The 14138-nt window shown below is 36.8% G+C and overlaps 1 protein-coding gene across 2 annotated transcripts in view; it reads right to left on the bottom strand.

Annotated features, from left to right (window-relative positions):
* The window catches only part of ACTR3 (actin related protein 3), a 31381-nt gene that overhangs the window by 7045 nt on the left and 10198 nt on the right, over positions 1-14138 (bottom strand). For both annotated transcript variants that reach the window (XM_049798749.1, XM_049798756.1), the window contains exons 2-6: positions 7397-7452; positions 3090-3214; positions 2432-2542; positions 740-835; positions 58-165 (exon numbers count right to left, since the gene is read on the bottom strand). In XM_049798749.1, coding sequence (XP_049654706.1) covers positions 58-165; positions 740-835; positions 2432-2542; positions 3090-3214; positions 7397-7452 — 496 coding nt within the window. The remainder of the gene's footprint in view (positions 1-57; positions 166-739; positions 836-2431; positions 2543-3089; positions 3215-7396; positions 7453-14138) is intronic.

Raw genomic sequence — 14138 nt, forward strand, 5'->3', positions numbered from 1 at the left:
TCACAGGACAAAATGTTCACAAGTTAAATTGTTTCTATAGTTCTGATGTATACTTACCACAGGAATAACATGAGTGACACCATCACCACTGTCTATAACTGTGCCAGTCAGCGTTCGTTCTCCTACTTGTCTTGACGTCCAAGACGCAGCTAAGGCAAGGACAGCCTGGTAAAAGAACGCACGCAGAAAACAGATCTTAATAAAAGCACTGCATTGCAGATTCCACCTTCTACTACCCCTCCCCAGAATACCCAGACTGACACCCTCATGGTCACCTACAGCGTGGAAACTGATATAGTATTATTATATATGGTACACAAGAGCTTATGAAAAAGAGGCTGGATAAATGTAGTTTTTTGACTCCTGCCTGATGCTTTTTTTAGCCATGTTCAAACACCTTTTTTGCTACTTCATAATGAGAGGGATTCAATTCTTGGCCATAATAATACCATTATTATGATGTGGTGTGTTGCTTACTTGGTTTTTTTTATTATTATTTATTTATGATGCAACAGATACTATACTCTACTGCTTAAAGGCCTTCTATACAGGTAACAGAAGAACAGTACCTAGCTAACAGACTACAGAATCAATGCATGTCAAACATATTGTGGTGAAACTGCTAACCAAAACTACATAAAAGTATTCCAAACACCGCTTATATAGTTTTCATAGTAAAATTCATTTTAGCTCAAGGAGAAATACTGTAGGCTCTAACTTTCAACAGCCTTTCCCTTACCTGAACAGCAATATATAGCCCTGGAACATTGAAAGACTCGAACATGATTTCAGCAGTATATTCTCTATTTTCTGGAGTATTTAGTGGAGGCTCAGTCTGTGAGACAAAAAAAAAAAAAAAAAAAAAAAGCAGCCAAGTTTTACTTACCTTCAAATCAAACACTTGACTTAAAAAAAATCAACAAATCCTAAGTTTTGAAGATGAGTCATTCAACAACAATAGCATATAAAAATAGTGAAAAGGGTGCTTTTAAAGGCAAATGGTGCAATTAAGAAAATCTAGAAACTCATCTGACAATAACAGAATTTATGCAAACTGCATTGCAAAAACATGATGGTTTGAGTGAAAACAGAAAAACAGAAGTGCAATAAAAACTTTATAGTAATTACTGCTTAAGAATTTACATCGAAGGTCCCCTTTGTGGGTTGGTTAGCTCATTACAACTTTTGATTTCACTTGAAAGAACCAAGGACTATCAATCTAAATAGGTCAAAGGATGAAGTTTAGCACATTTAAAGAATGACAATTATTTTTAAAAATATTTCAGCGACTCAAAGAAAAAAGCTGTTTTTCTTCAGATGGCAATCACTATAAAACAAGTTGACATGATCAGTGGTAGAAATGTACTCAGCTGAGAGAAGCTAACAATAACATACAATACGCTACAATACTATGCTATAATTTCCATTAAAATACTGAACATACTTAATATTAAGTCTCTCCTCTGAAAGAGGATTTTGGTTAGTGCTACAGAATATTTGAGGAAAAAAAAAAAATTACCACTCTTGCATTGCATCAACTATGTAATAGTAATAGGAGGGTAAAAAGAGGAGGGAGCCAGATTCTTCACAAAGGTGACAGGACAAGGGGCCATGAAGACAAATCACAACATGCAAAATCCTAAGTAGGTACTAAGAAGGAAAAAAGGCAATGTGAGGGTGGTCAAATATTGGAAAAGGGGCCCAGAATTGTTATGGCATCTTGATCCTTGTTGATATTCAAAGCTTAGGCAGACACAGCCTTGAGCAACAGGACCTCATTAGACCTGCTTCGAGAAGATCGTTGCATTAGATGTTTGTTAACAAGTATGGCGAACACCTCTAATTCCAAACTTGCTCTATTATAAACACCACACTAAAACAAACTGCCTATTTCAATGGCCTCAGATAAAATACTAATGAATAGCAGATACTTCACAATAACATTGACCTTAATTCAGTTCTAATCTGCCCAAATATGACAATCAATCTTTTGGATTTCACCAAAAAAAAAAAAAACCCCAAAACAAAACAAAAAACAATTCACTCTAGACACATCATCCAGGTGGCAGCATTGTACATAATTGCAATTATTTTGTTTTTAAAGTCAAAACATGCAAGTACTTTTTTGCCTTAAAAATGTAAACTTGATCATTGAATTCAGTGGATAAGCAATAGAAAAAAGTGATGAAGCAGACACAGTTTGGAGGGAAATGAGTAGAGAACAGGAAAAAGTTTGCAGTTCAGACACTCTGACATCTTTAGAAAATTAAAGAAGCTGGATGGGATAAGCCAGATCAGGAAAGTTCCAGGTAATTCATATTTACTTTAGTTTTCAAAATAAGCATATTCATATTTAAGAACCATTACATAAATCAGAACAAATATTCTTACTAGTCATATGCAATTTCATAAGTTACACAGTTTTACCTACCAAAAGAAAATAATGATCCTCGGGTTCTGCCCTTAGATACTTAAAGATTACTTGCTCCATAAACCTCTCCATCAAGTCCCAATCTTCAACTATACCATGGCGGATGGGCCACTGTTGCAGAAGAATATCAAAATAGAATTGGAAACAAAAAAAATTTCAGTGTTTTCAACTGCAGTAAAAGCATATTTTCTACAGATGCAAGAAACCTTGCATTAGGTTTTCCCTGTTCTGATCTGACACCTGTTCAAGATTCAGATTCCAACCTTGAATAGCAGAGACAATACATTGCGCTTTTCTCAGTACAATAGAATGGTGGCACTAGGATAAACCAAAGGTTCCCCCTAGCCCAGTATCCTGACTCTGACATTGCTGATAGAGGATCCCAAGGAACATGAAAGAATGTGGTTATTTCCGCTTAACACTGTCCTAGCCTCCCTTCACTTCAGAAGAAATACACATTCATGTACTGTTTTGCAAATTCCCACAGGCTCCAGAAGGTCAACAAAACTAATACCAAACCTTATTTTCCATTAAAACAGAGTTAATAAGAAAATAAGATTAAAGTTAACCAAAAAGCATTCTTAAGAAGCTGTTTACTGTATAGCTGATGCTTTCTGAAGAGTATTGGAAAATTATTTTAAAACATTTCTCTTAATACCTTGGTTGCATAAGTTGGTTTTTCTATTGCTTCATCCCCGATAAAGAAGTCTAAATCATCAACACCTTTCAAAACCCTCCTTTGTGCTTGATCGACCACTTTTGCTGATTCTTTGATAGCAATACCTTTAACAGAGAACACAAACAATAGTGTAGATCATATATCCTGCACTAAAAAGGAGAAACCCCCAACATTCAAAAATAGGAACACAAGGTAATTGTATTCATCCTTTGTTTCAGGCATAAGCACAGAAGAGGTAAATAAAACACAGATAATTTGAATTCCAATCATAGGTAAACAGAATTAGGATTTATAAGGTACAGACCCAAATACAGATTTAATTGTTAGACACTCAACATGCAATCGAGGAGATAAAATATTAAAAGAATCACTAAGATAGGGTATCCTACAGATCACATCTTATTCAAAAGTGTGCTAATTTTCTGCACACTCCACTAATAAAAAAAAAAGAATGCAGTCATAGAAGTTGTATAAAGAGCAAGAAAGAAAACATGTTGCCATTATATAAATAAATGTTTTACTTCACTTGCACCAATTTGATTTCTGGACATATTATGAAAGTGAGATATGGCACACAAAAGGGACTAAATAGCAACTAAGTAAGCAAATAACACGTACAAAAGAAGGCAGGAAGGAAGAAGTAGGAGAAAACATAAGGCATACAGAAAAAGAAAATCAGACAGAAATAAAAGGAGTATTTTTAAAAGGACAGAAATTTGTATGGCCACATGATGCACCTTTAGATGCTTTAAAACAGATTTTCACAAAGCCTATGTTTAATTTCTCCCTTTAAATCCTACTCCTATCTTATCATTAAGAATAGGATGGAGAATTTCATTTAAGAAAGACTAATAAATCTCTTCCTTCACTTCAGGGAATAACTGGCAAAAGTTAAGAGCTTTATCTTGACAATTTATTCCTTCCAGGATAATTACTCATCATAAATAAAGAAAAAAGTTTTTATCAGAAAAATAACTGGCTAAGGCTAAACACACGATCAGTGATTAGATATCACAGGAACACAGATGTTCCCTTTCCTCATCTTTTGCATCAGCCTCCTGGCTACCAGGGTTGCAGCGCCAGCAATACCTGCTATATTTTTTCAAGTCTTACTAATTGCCTTTAAACACAATCCTTTACGCAAATGATGAAATTCATATATATAAGAGGCATTCATATCAGCCTCAATTATTCAAAGGTGGTAATCCACAAGCTCTTTCAAAGGCAGAATTATTTTGCTAATTCTCGCCTTCAGTAAGAAGTTCTGTTCTCTCACGACTAAGATTAAAAAAAGTGATGAAAACAGTTGCTGCAGCCTGAAGCCCACCGGACACAGGGTGGCACAGGTACCAGATTTGGAAATCAACAGCATGCTAGGGTAAAGCACCGTTAGTTCACTGATGCTCCTCAGGGCTCCCCCTTCTCTTCCCATAAAGAGCAACAAAAGCAGAGCTGTGCAGCCAGAGAAACTAAAAAGTTAAGTGTTGTGAAAGACTGAACAGGATAAAACAGGAGACATTATTTTGAGCTCTTCAGGAAGAAAACTGAATCATACTGTAACTTCTGTAGCAGCGTACAGGAGAGCAGAGAGGAAGCAAAAGGCTGGAGGAAGCCGAATAGCACGGGGGGGTAAATAGGAAGTAGAACCTAAAATCATGGGGAAGGAGATGTCACAAGGCCAGCGTTTGCTGCAAGTGAAAAGAAGAATCTTGCCAAATATTTTTCAAGTCATCATTACAGAGCTTACACATTTGGGGAAATTTTTCTGTCCAGATGGGTGTTATCTTCAAGAATTTTCAAGTAAAATACTATTTCTTGTTACAGGATTATAGAAACTTTCAAGTCAAAGTGGTTCCACCCTGTTAAAAGCCTAAAACAAGAGCTCTCAATCTTTTGCTGGCCTTAACACTAGCCTGTTCAGTCCTGGTTTTGAAAGTCAGAAATGAGAAGGAAACAACCCGAATCAAGAATCATATCCTGAAAACACAAATGGGAAAATAAATCTTGCTGAAACCAGAGCTAGGCTGAAGATGGGCAGCACTCCAGTGGTATCTCAGAGCATTTGCCTTTGGTTTGCTTGGCACAAGAATTAAGAGCTTTTAGAAAACAGAGGACATACTTGCATCAAATCAATTACTCAAGCCTTTTTTTTTTTCTTTTAAAGGTAAAGAAAGGGCCACCTAACATGTAAACTAACACAGATAAACTGAAATAGATGACAAATCAACAGAACTACTGCATAATAGAAAGAAGCTGACTCCTATTTTAACATACAGCCAGAAAAAAAGGATTAAGTGAATAAAAATCAGGCAAAATTAATGATCTGCTAAGATCTAAAAAGCAGCCAGGGAAGAAAGCAGTGAACCCACATCTCTTCAAAAAATTGGCCCAATATATTCTCATTTACTTCATTTTTCAAGCAAGCATTTATCATCTCTACAGAAGCACATTCAGAATAAAATCAAGAACACAACATAAGGAGATAAAAATTTGTTAAGAGCAGGAGTGAATAAGATAAGCAGCAAGTGAACAACGCAGAAGGAATGTTGCTCGAACCTGTTTAACAGCAAACATTTTTCAGACAATCAAATTGATAAAATGCAACCACCGTTGCTAGAAGTCAAAGGAGAAACCAAACCATTTTTCCACTGGGGATAATATTAAGGAAACTAAAGACACCAAAGTGCTTTGAAAAGATCCACAGGTTTTTGTAACATTTTACTTTGAAACTAGGTAATGCTATACTCTATTTTAATTTCTCTAATGTAGATTACACCAGTACTATTTTATTTCATTTGAGGCTCAGGATTAATGCAAACTCATGCAGTTAGTGTAATTATCTAACTTGAATTACACTACAAATGAGAAAAATGCCTTTTTCATTAAGAGAATTGCAGTCAAGGACCATTTCAGCTGCAGGAGCATCTAGACTAGAGTGTTTGTTTGTTTTTTTAAATACACCACACTATATCAAAAAGCTGTCAAAAAATCTCATTTCCCCCCTTTCTCTTCTATTTTGATAGCAGCCCTGTTGTATAAATTTCTCTGCTTAATGATCTGACAGGTCATTTCATTCCCAGAATTTGTTTAAAGCATTGTGATAACTCTTCTCTTTTTTTGGAAGAAGAAAGTGATTTTTAAAATAAATAAAAAAAATCTGAAGATTTAGAAAAAGCATGTAAACTCCATCTATCTGAAATTAAATAAAATAACCATTTGCCCATTTTTAATTTAAATACTGCTATGAAGTTTAAAAAGCAATGTTAAGTTGTTTTCCAATGGTTCAGTAACTTTTTAAATCTAATTTTAAAACCAGTTTTTGTGTGAAAAACAAAACTGAGTATATTTTATATGCCACCAAGATAAATGAAATTAAGTTCTTTTGGAAAACTAAACAAATTAAGAGCTACATATTAGAAGCCAACATAGAAGAGATTGAAAGGGTTCTCTCACTTCTATGAAAACAAGAGAATGCATTAAGTGAATTAACCTTAGCTTTCCATGAAAATTGCTTTTTGAACCATGTTTTCTGGAAAAATTAACATAGAGCCTGAACTACCAAGTTTTATTTTACATTGCCTGTGCTTAAGTATTATTAGTTCTAGCTCTTTTCCTGTGGCATTTACAAGGAAAACTGGGTGTACTAATTACTCCTTTTTACCAGGATGTAATACGTGATTACTTTGGCACAGATGAACAATGACAAAATGCAAAGTGGTGTAGGAGGTCAAAAGGTGAAGCATTTCTAAAGGAAGCTGAATGAGTTCCACTCTCTAGAGTAGAGCCATATCACTTTAACTGGGAGAAACAGTTCAGAAGACAGGAAGCGAATAAATAAGCAATTTTAAATGGGAAAAAAAATATTAAATATTTTCTTGTTCTATTTGCAAAACACAGTAAATTAACATAGCTGTAATAGTGAAAAATACCTGGCAAGTATAACGTTTTAAAGCCTGAAAACATCAAACCATCCTTTTTTGTTTTTTCCTAGTTATAATCAACTAAAGTTTTACCTGATAATCACTAATAGGGGAAGAACCTTCTAAAAAGTAAATATAGTCATGCTACTTATTTTAATATGATTTCAATTTCCAACAAATTAACAACACTTCAAATATTAGTATATTATTTTAATGAATGTATCTTCCTAAATTGAGCATCCATAGCAAAACAGAACAGAACCATGGTATCAAGTCACTCGGTTTTTAACTGCTTTTTTTACACAGCATGTTATAGAAACTCTTAAGTGTAACTTCAGCACTCATACACAAGTAACAAATACTTACATGAAGGAATAATGAACTGGGGTTCAGTATTACCGGCATATCCGAGTTTTGTATACCTATTAAGACAAAAAAGGCTGTTATAATATTTAATACTACAAATATCAAAGACATCTCCCTCTTTTAATGAATACACCTCTCTTCCCATATCAAAAAGACCCACCAACTTTCCTTTAAAAAAAGCAAACAAAAACCCAAACAAACAAACAAAAAAAACCCTTAAAGACCTTCTCTTTTTTAAAAAAAGATAAAACAATGCTCCCTACCACAAATCAAGCATCATTGTAACTTCTATTCAAGTAAAATTTTACTACAGAACACATAGTATGTAGTTCAATTTATCAATGCTTAGGAGTGCAATTTAGAGTCAAAGTAGTTCTCCCCTGCTCAGCAGTTAGCACTTCTATAGAAATATTTTCATATAAGTGTTAGTGGTAGAAGTGTTTTTGTAACTGCTAACTACAGGGGAAAAAAAATTCCCTTGCCCCCAGACTGCCAACCGGGCATGTGGCAGGGCTGGCCATCATTACTTCACAAGCATTTCTCAAGATGTACTATTGTAGGTGGCAGGTACCAACTTCTGATAATGACAGTGGTAGCAAAAGAAACTCCGTTTAACAAAGGGAAAACAGTCTTGAAAATGTGTTTAATAAGACTAAGGAAAGCAAGAGGAAGAGAACTACACACCTTCACCCACCCAACTTCCAGAACGTACTAAGGATATATACAGCATTTTCATTGTCATGATGTAAGAAAACTTAAGAAATTACCAATGCGTTCATGAAAAATAACTACAAAACTCACAGTACCAAAACTATCCAGCTGCTAGAAATGTTGCTACAAGTTAACAGCAGCATAGGCAAATTCTAAAACACGCAGACCAAACCACACACTACATTAAAGAGATACAGCCTATGCACAAGTTGTTAACACAGACATGACAAAGTTCTCATTTTCTTTATACAGTCAGACAGCTGTACTAACTAAATTAGCACCATCAGCAAAAGCATGAAACACTGTAGTAGCACCTCTAGAATTTCAGCACTCCAATATAAACCTGAAAGATCTTAGGCAGTATAAGACAGTACTAACTTTAACAATCCATAAATTTATGTCAATAACACAGCAAAAATGCCTGGCAATAAATATAGGAAGAGGGTGGTTTTTACAGACTAGAAGAGGAGTGCTGCTGCAGTAGGTTTTGCTGTGATGCTACTGATGCAGCGGTTCACAAGTTGCTCACATGTCCGCTAACGCCTACACAGTTTCTATTGCTGACATTAATTACACACATTAGTGCTGGGCCAAGAGAAACGTATCCTCAAAAGGAAGGTATATTTCTCTCTAAATAACAAAGTGGTCAGCACAGGACCTCATCTAACACTAAAAATACTTCTCTTGCAAAGCATTTTTGAAGCTGTAAATCTGATCTTGTCTGTAACACACTGTAGCAGTTGAGAGTAACCATACAAAAAAAACTTGACTTCATGTTGATCCACAGGAATGTTTACTGAAAAAGAAAGCTTCACAGGCAAAGTAAGATAAATAATGGAAAAAAGAAACTAAATATGAGAAAGAAATCCACACATCATGAAGAGATCAGCATTATGCACTATATGTGCCTGAACTCAGGACATGCAACTCGGATTTTGCCGGCTCAAGCTACAAGGGTTTTTTTATTTTCTTCTTAAATAGTTCCCAAAAGAAATATCAAAAATTCCACAAATTGGTGCTTCTATAACCTGTCATGCAGAATAAAACTGTTCACTGTATCTGTATTGTTTTAAGAGGCTTTTAGTGCCATAAGAAAATTAACAAGAAAACCAGCAAGTACCAACTCACTCCTTCTACCTTCCCCTGCAAATCAGGAACGGTGGCACACAGATTTTAAAGCTAAATCTACACAGGAACTTTGAAGCCCGAAGGCTACATAAACCTACAACTAGATCAGAAATGCCTTAACAAGCAAAAAAGTTAAAACTGTTTGATTATTAAATTCAGCATTTCAAAGAAAACAAAAGCTAAACTGTTGCACATAACAGGCTGCTTAGCTGCTTGTGGTGTGGGAGACTGCCCAGCACACACACACAGCCAGCAGACTGAAAGAAAAACAGTTAAATGAAAGATGCATTTTACATAAAAAGACCATATTCATATCTAAAAATACTGTGGCCTACTCAGCAAGAAGTTTCCTGAGTCATGGGAAAAAAAAAAAAAGAAAAAAAAGTCACATTTTTAGGCTTCCAAAAAAGGTAGGGGGGAGAAGGGGAGGGACGGGAGACCCACATGGCTTCTGGTCTCTGAATATTAAAGTATTATATCAGCAAGTCTGCAGTGTAGTCTCCAACACAATGCTTCACATCTCTAGTGTACCAAGACCTCCTTGCCACACTCTCCCTTCCGCATCAGGAATGCCACCACCACTTGCCAGTTAAAATGGAGTTTAAAAATGTGATAGGTGAGACAAAAAAGTAAGTTAAAAAATGAATAAAAGTTGATAAAAACCTTCAGTTCTCCAAATGCACAATCTAATAACAGTAGGGTTTTTTAACTTTTGCAAAGATGAGACTTTATTCAGACTGATCAGATCTATTCTACCATTGTCACTTGAAGCAAATATTTAAGTCACACACGAAAAAAACGATACCATGGGCAAGCTAGATTTCACAAGTATACAGTTTCCACCAGCCGTTCATACAGGGCAAAGCATGTCTGACTAATGTATGATTCACAGGGGAATGAGGCACACCCTGTCTTCTTCATAGCAGCAATCACTGCCACTACAGAAGAAAATCCTGATATTAAAGATATCATAAGGCAGTACTAATACTGGATCACAGTTTTCCACTAAATCGCAGCTTGTCTTGCTTGCTAGATAGCACTGAAGAGCAGCAGGAGGGACTTCCATGGAGACAGGCAGGCACGTGTCATTTAATGAGACATGAACTCAGCTTTCCCACACTGAATTTGGGGCACTCAGCAGTAAGAGAGCAAGGCATTGCACAAATGGGTACAAAAGTATAAGCAGATTTCTATTAAAATCTGTAACAGGACTGATTTACAAAATCCCAAAGGTGAAAACCTGAATTCAACCTTGATCATTCAGGTGTTTTCCTTTATTTTTCCACATTCAGCTACCTGAAGCGTTTCTGTAAGCCTACCAGCTCATTTAAGTAGAAAAGGAGAAGAAAACCACCCCAAAAACAAGCATGGCAAAAAATTGTGTTGGATAATCAGGACCTTCAGATTTACTTTAGAAGATAAGCTACAAAGCATCCAAAGGCAGTCCACAGAGTCTCAATACATGTGTGCATATACATATATAGAGAGCCATATACATACCCCCCCATACTATCTATCAATATACATATATATGGTGCTGGTATTCCCCAGTGACTTCCCCACAACTTCTTCAAAAGGCAGTGGGGTCTCACACACCATCCTCTGGCCTATGCAGATGTAATGATGCAGATGTAATGATGTGACAAACAAAACACGATTTTTTTGTAGGGGCCATTCATACCACAAATGGGGCAGCGGTAGCAACTAATGAAGGTTCCTTCTGAGATAACTCTACTAATCCACATGTCAACTATCAATGGAGAAATATCTCTAGTGTCACACCCTCAAACTCACGCCCTGAAATTGCAAAGTGGCTGCGTACTGATCTGTCTGAGACATCTCTGGAAGGACAGCCAAAAGGCCTTCCACAATGTTCTCAACTGCACTAATGGGATTTCTTGTATGTGCTCTCTCACCTAGAATAGATGTTTCTGAGGCTATGACATGAAAGCAATGTCACTTGAAGGTTATTTACGTACTAGTCATGCAGACCATTTTAAAGCCAAAAGGAAACAGCACTTAGGGTAAGAACTTCTAATGAGAATGTCATTAACAGAACCCCCGCCTGCAAACCACAAACCATGACCGTGCGCCTTTGCTCCACTTCTTTCCTGTCTGCAACAGATGTCATTCTGTACATATTCTCCAAAGTTATACACCCTAGTTCTAGCACAACTGCAATTTTAACAAAAGGGTGAGGAATAGGGGGACAACTGTTTCGCGGGCAATGCATTTGTTTAGCTGCTCTGAGAAGTACAACAGATATGGGATGGCTCAACACGAGTTGTATCCTTGTAATTTTGCTGACAGCTCCATGCAAAGACACGAGTTAGCCAAGCACAAGCAGAGAAGAGCACTGGAGGACAAATGTCACCTCATCTTCAACTTCTGTAGGGCAAATCCAGGTTACAGCCTACCCCCCAGCTACTCCTAATGACCTGGACTAAAAGCAACTTCATGCATAGGACATTTTTTTTTAAATGTACACACAAACAGGAATAAGATGTACCTCCAACACTGGCCCCACTGGAAAGACGCAATGCAACTTTAAAAGCAAACATACAAAGAACCACCACTTTTCTGTGGGGAGGGAAGAGTTATGGGAGCGGAAGTAACAAACCTGAAACTCTCTGGAAAGAAAGTCAGGACTACACTGAAATCAAAATGGTCTCTTTCTGGTTTACTTTCAAGGTGCATAAAGTTAAAAAACCAAATATATATGTGAAGGGATATTTTTTTCAGGGGGCTTTTTTTGTCATTTTTGCTCATCCAACTGCTGTCTCTTCATGACCATTCTAAATTACTGTACGTCATCTGAGCCACAGCAATGCTGTGCAAGCTCTCACTCAAAATGCAACACATCTATTGCCTCATATCTTACCTTGCAGATGCAATGGGCTTCCCAAATACAATAACCTGTACAGCATACATGTTAGCTTGTATGTGTTAAGTCCTAAAATTCTGCTTTGGCACATACCACAGCCCGTGCACCAAGCCCAGCAAGGTTTCCCTAACTAAACACACCTCTGCTTAAGTCCTATCTATGCAGAACCCGTTGAAGGAGTCATACTTCAAGCAAGTCTAACATTCAGTGATGAGATTAGGCTTTACAACGTTAAACAGCATTTATTCTTAGAAGTAAACTGATGCTGCCTTTTTGCAAGGTGCCACACTTGCCCAGGCAGCAGGAGATCTGCACTCCGTATCCTCTTCCATCCAAATGGGTTTAAAGCCAGTCTCCTGTTTTCCATAAGAGCCTCTTGCCATTTGCTTATAAACTCTCCTAAGGCAAGAGTGCTTTGCATTTCTTTCCTGAAACCACGTGGAAAAGACTCTAAGAAACAAGGGCCAAAGACAAAAAGCAATCATTGCCCAGTAACCAGAACACACATCTTAAAAGAGGTATGATTAGAGTTTTGATCCCTACTCCAAAGGCTGCTTAATTATTTCATTCCATGACCATACAGGCATGGATGTAGATACATTCAAGACATGCTATGTACTGCTTCCTGGAAGAAATTCTGAGTTTTCCAAGTGATATTGTGCCAAGATGAGTCAAAAATTATCAGCACACATTAACAGCTGCACACAATGGCACACCGGCCATTTAAAAGAAACAGTAACAGTTGAGTGGTTTAAAAGAAGTAATTCCTGCTAATTTCTGAATGCAATACTGATACCAGAGCCCAGGAGTTTCAGGCCTGGGAGTCATTATTTGATTAAACTATTTTCCTACAGTTTGAAATCGGATGCCCACGACCTGGAAATTTTAAATGCACCCTGGCATTTCTGTTGTCTTCCTTAGACAATTCCCAGTTACACGCTAGCATCTCCAAATCCTGTGCTGAGCAGCTGAATGCACCAGCCTGAATTTCATTCCACAGCTTTCTGAAGCTCTTTCATGGGTCTAACCCAAAGAATTCAACTGAGAAAAAGGCTGCATGGGGCCATTTCTTCAGAGCAACCAAGAGCAAAGAGAAACTCCAGAAACAGAGGCCTCAATTATGTAAAACAAAGAATAGTGAAGAATCTTATTAAGTCTGTTGCCTTTGCGCATCAATTGCCTTCATTTGCATGGTCTGCAAACCATCTCGCCATTTAAATCCAATCTCATAACCTCATTTCTCTCAAGACACCACAGCAGTGTATTCTCCATATATACTACTTGGACACCAGCAAGGACTGTTACAATATTTGTAAGTGAATCTGCTTGCTAAAATAAACTTTATCTATGCAGATCTCCTCCATCATAGCTTGACACTTTGCTGCATAACAAGTTTTACAGAGAAACAGTTAAAATGATTGCACAAAAGGGTACGTCTCTTTAATATTTCAATTTATGACATTTCAAGCATTACTTATAAATTACTAAGTAAGTAGCATTATTATGAATGGCTCAAGACAGGAGATACAAAACCAAGAAAGGTTATTTTACAATTTCACCGTTTCACAGCAGGCCACTGCATGAAGGCATCAAGGTAGTGCAGATGCAACTTAAGTTCGCTGAAGCATGTAAATTCTTTGTTACAGGTGTGCATACAGCAGCAAAATTCATTGCTGGCTAAGCTACCTTAACTCTAGGAAAATTGTAATTAAGTGAGCAGGTTGTAGAAGGCACTACAGAGAAGCTCAGAAAGTGGGAAGATTCTAAGGAGGACACACACATGTGGTAATATATTCAAGAGGACATGAAATAAATCAAATGGGAAAAATGCCAAGTTTTTAAACAGAATGGAAAGGGGTTCTGCTCTTCAATTCCCAGCTCCTTACAGATGGTCTGTCCAAATGCTTCATCAAAAAGCGCTTAATAGCCTTTCCTGTTTTAACTGAATAAATTCTACATAGACAGAATTTATAAGATACATACAGTGGTTTTACTGTCTGATGTCTTAAGATAATAAAA

This window comes from Accipiter gentilis, chromosome 1, assembly GCF_929443795.1.
Source record: "Accipiter gentilis chromosome 1, bAccGen1.1, whole genome shotgun sequence".
Taxonomy (NCBI): domain Eukaryota; kingdom Metazoa; phylum Chordata; class Aves; order Accipitriformes; family Accipitridae; genus Astur; species Astur gentilis.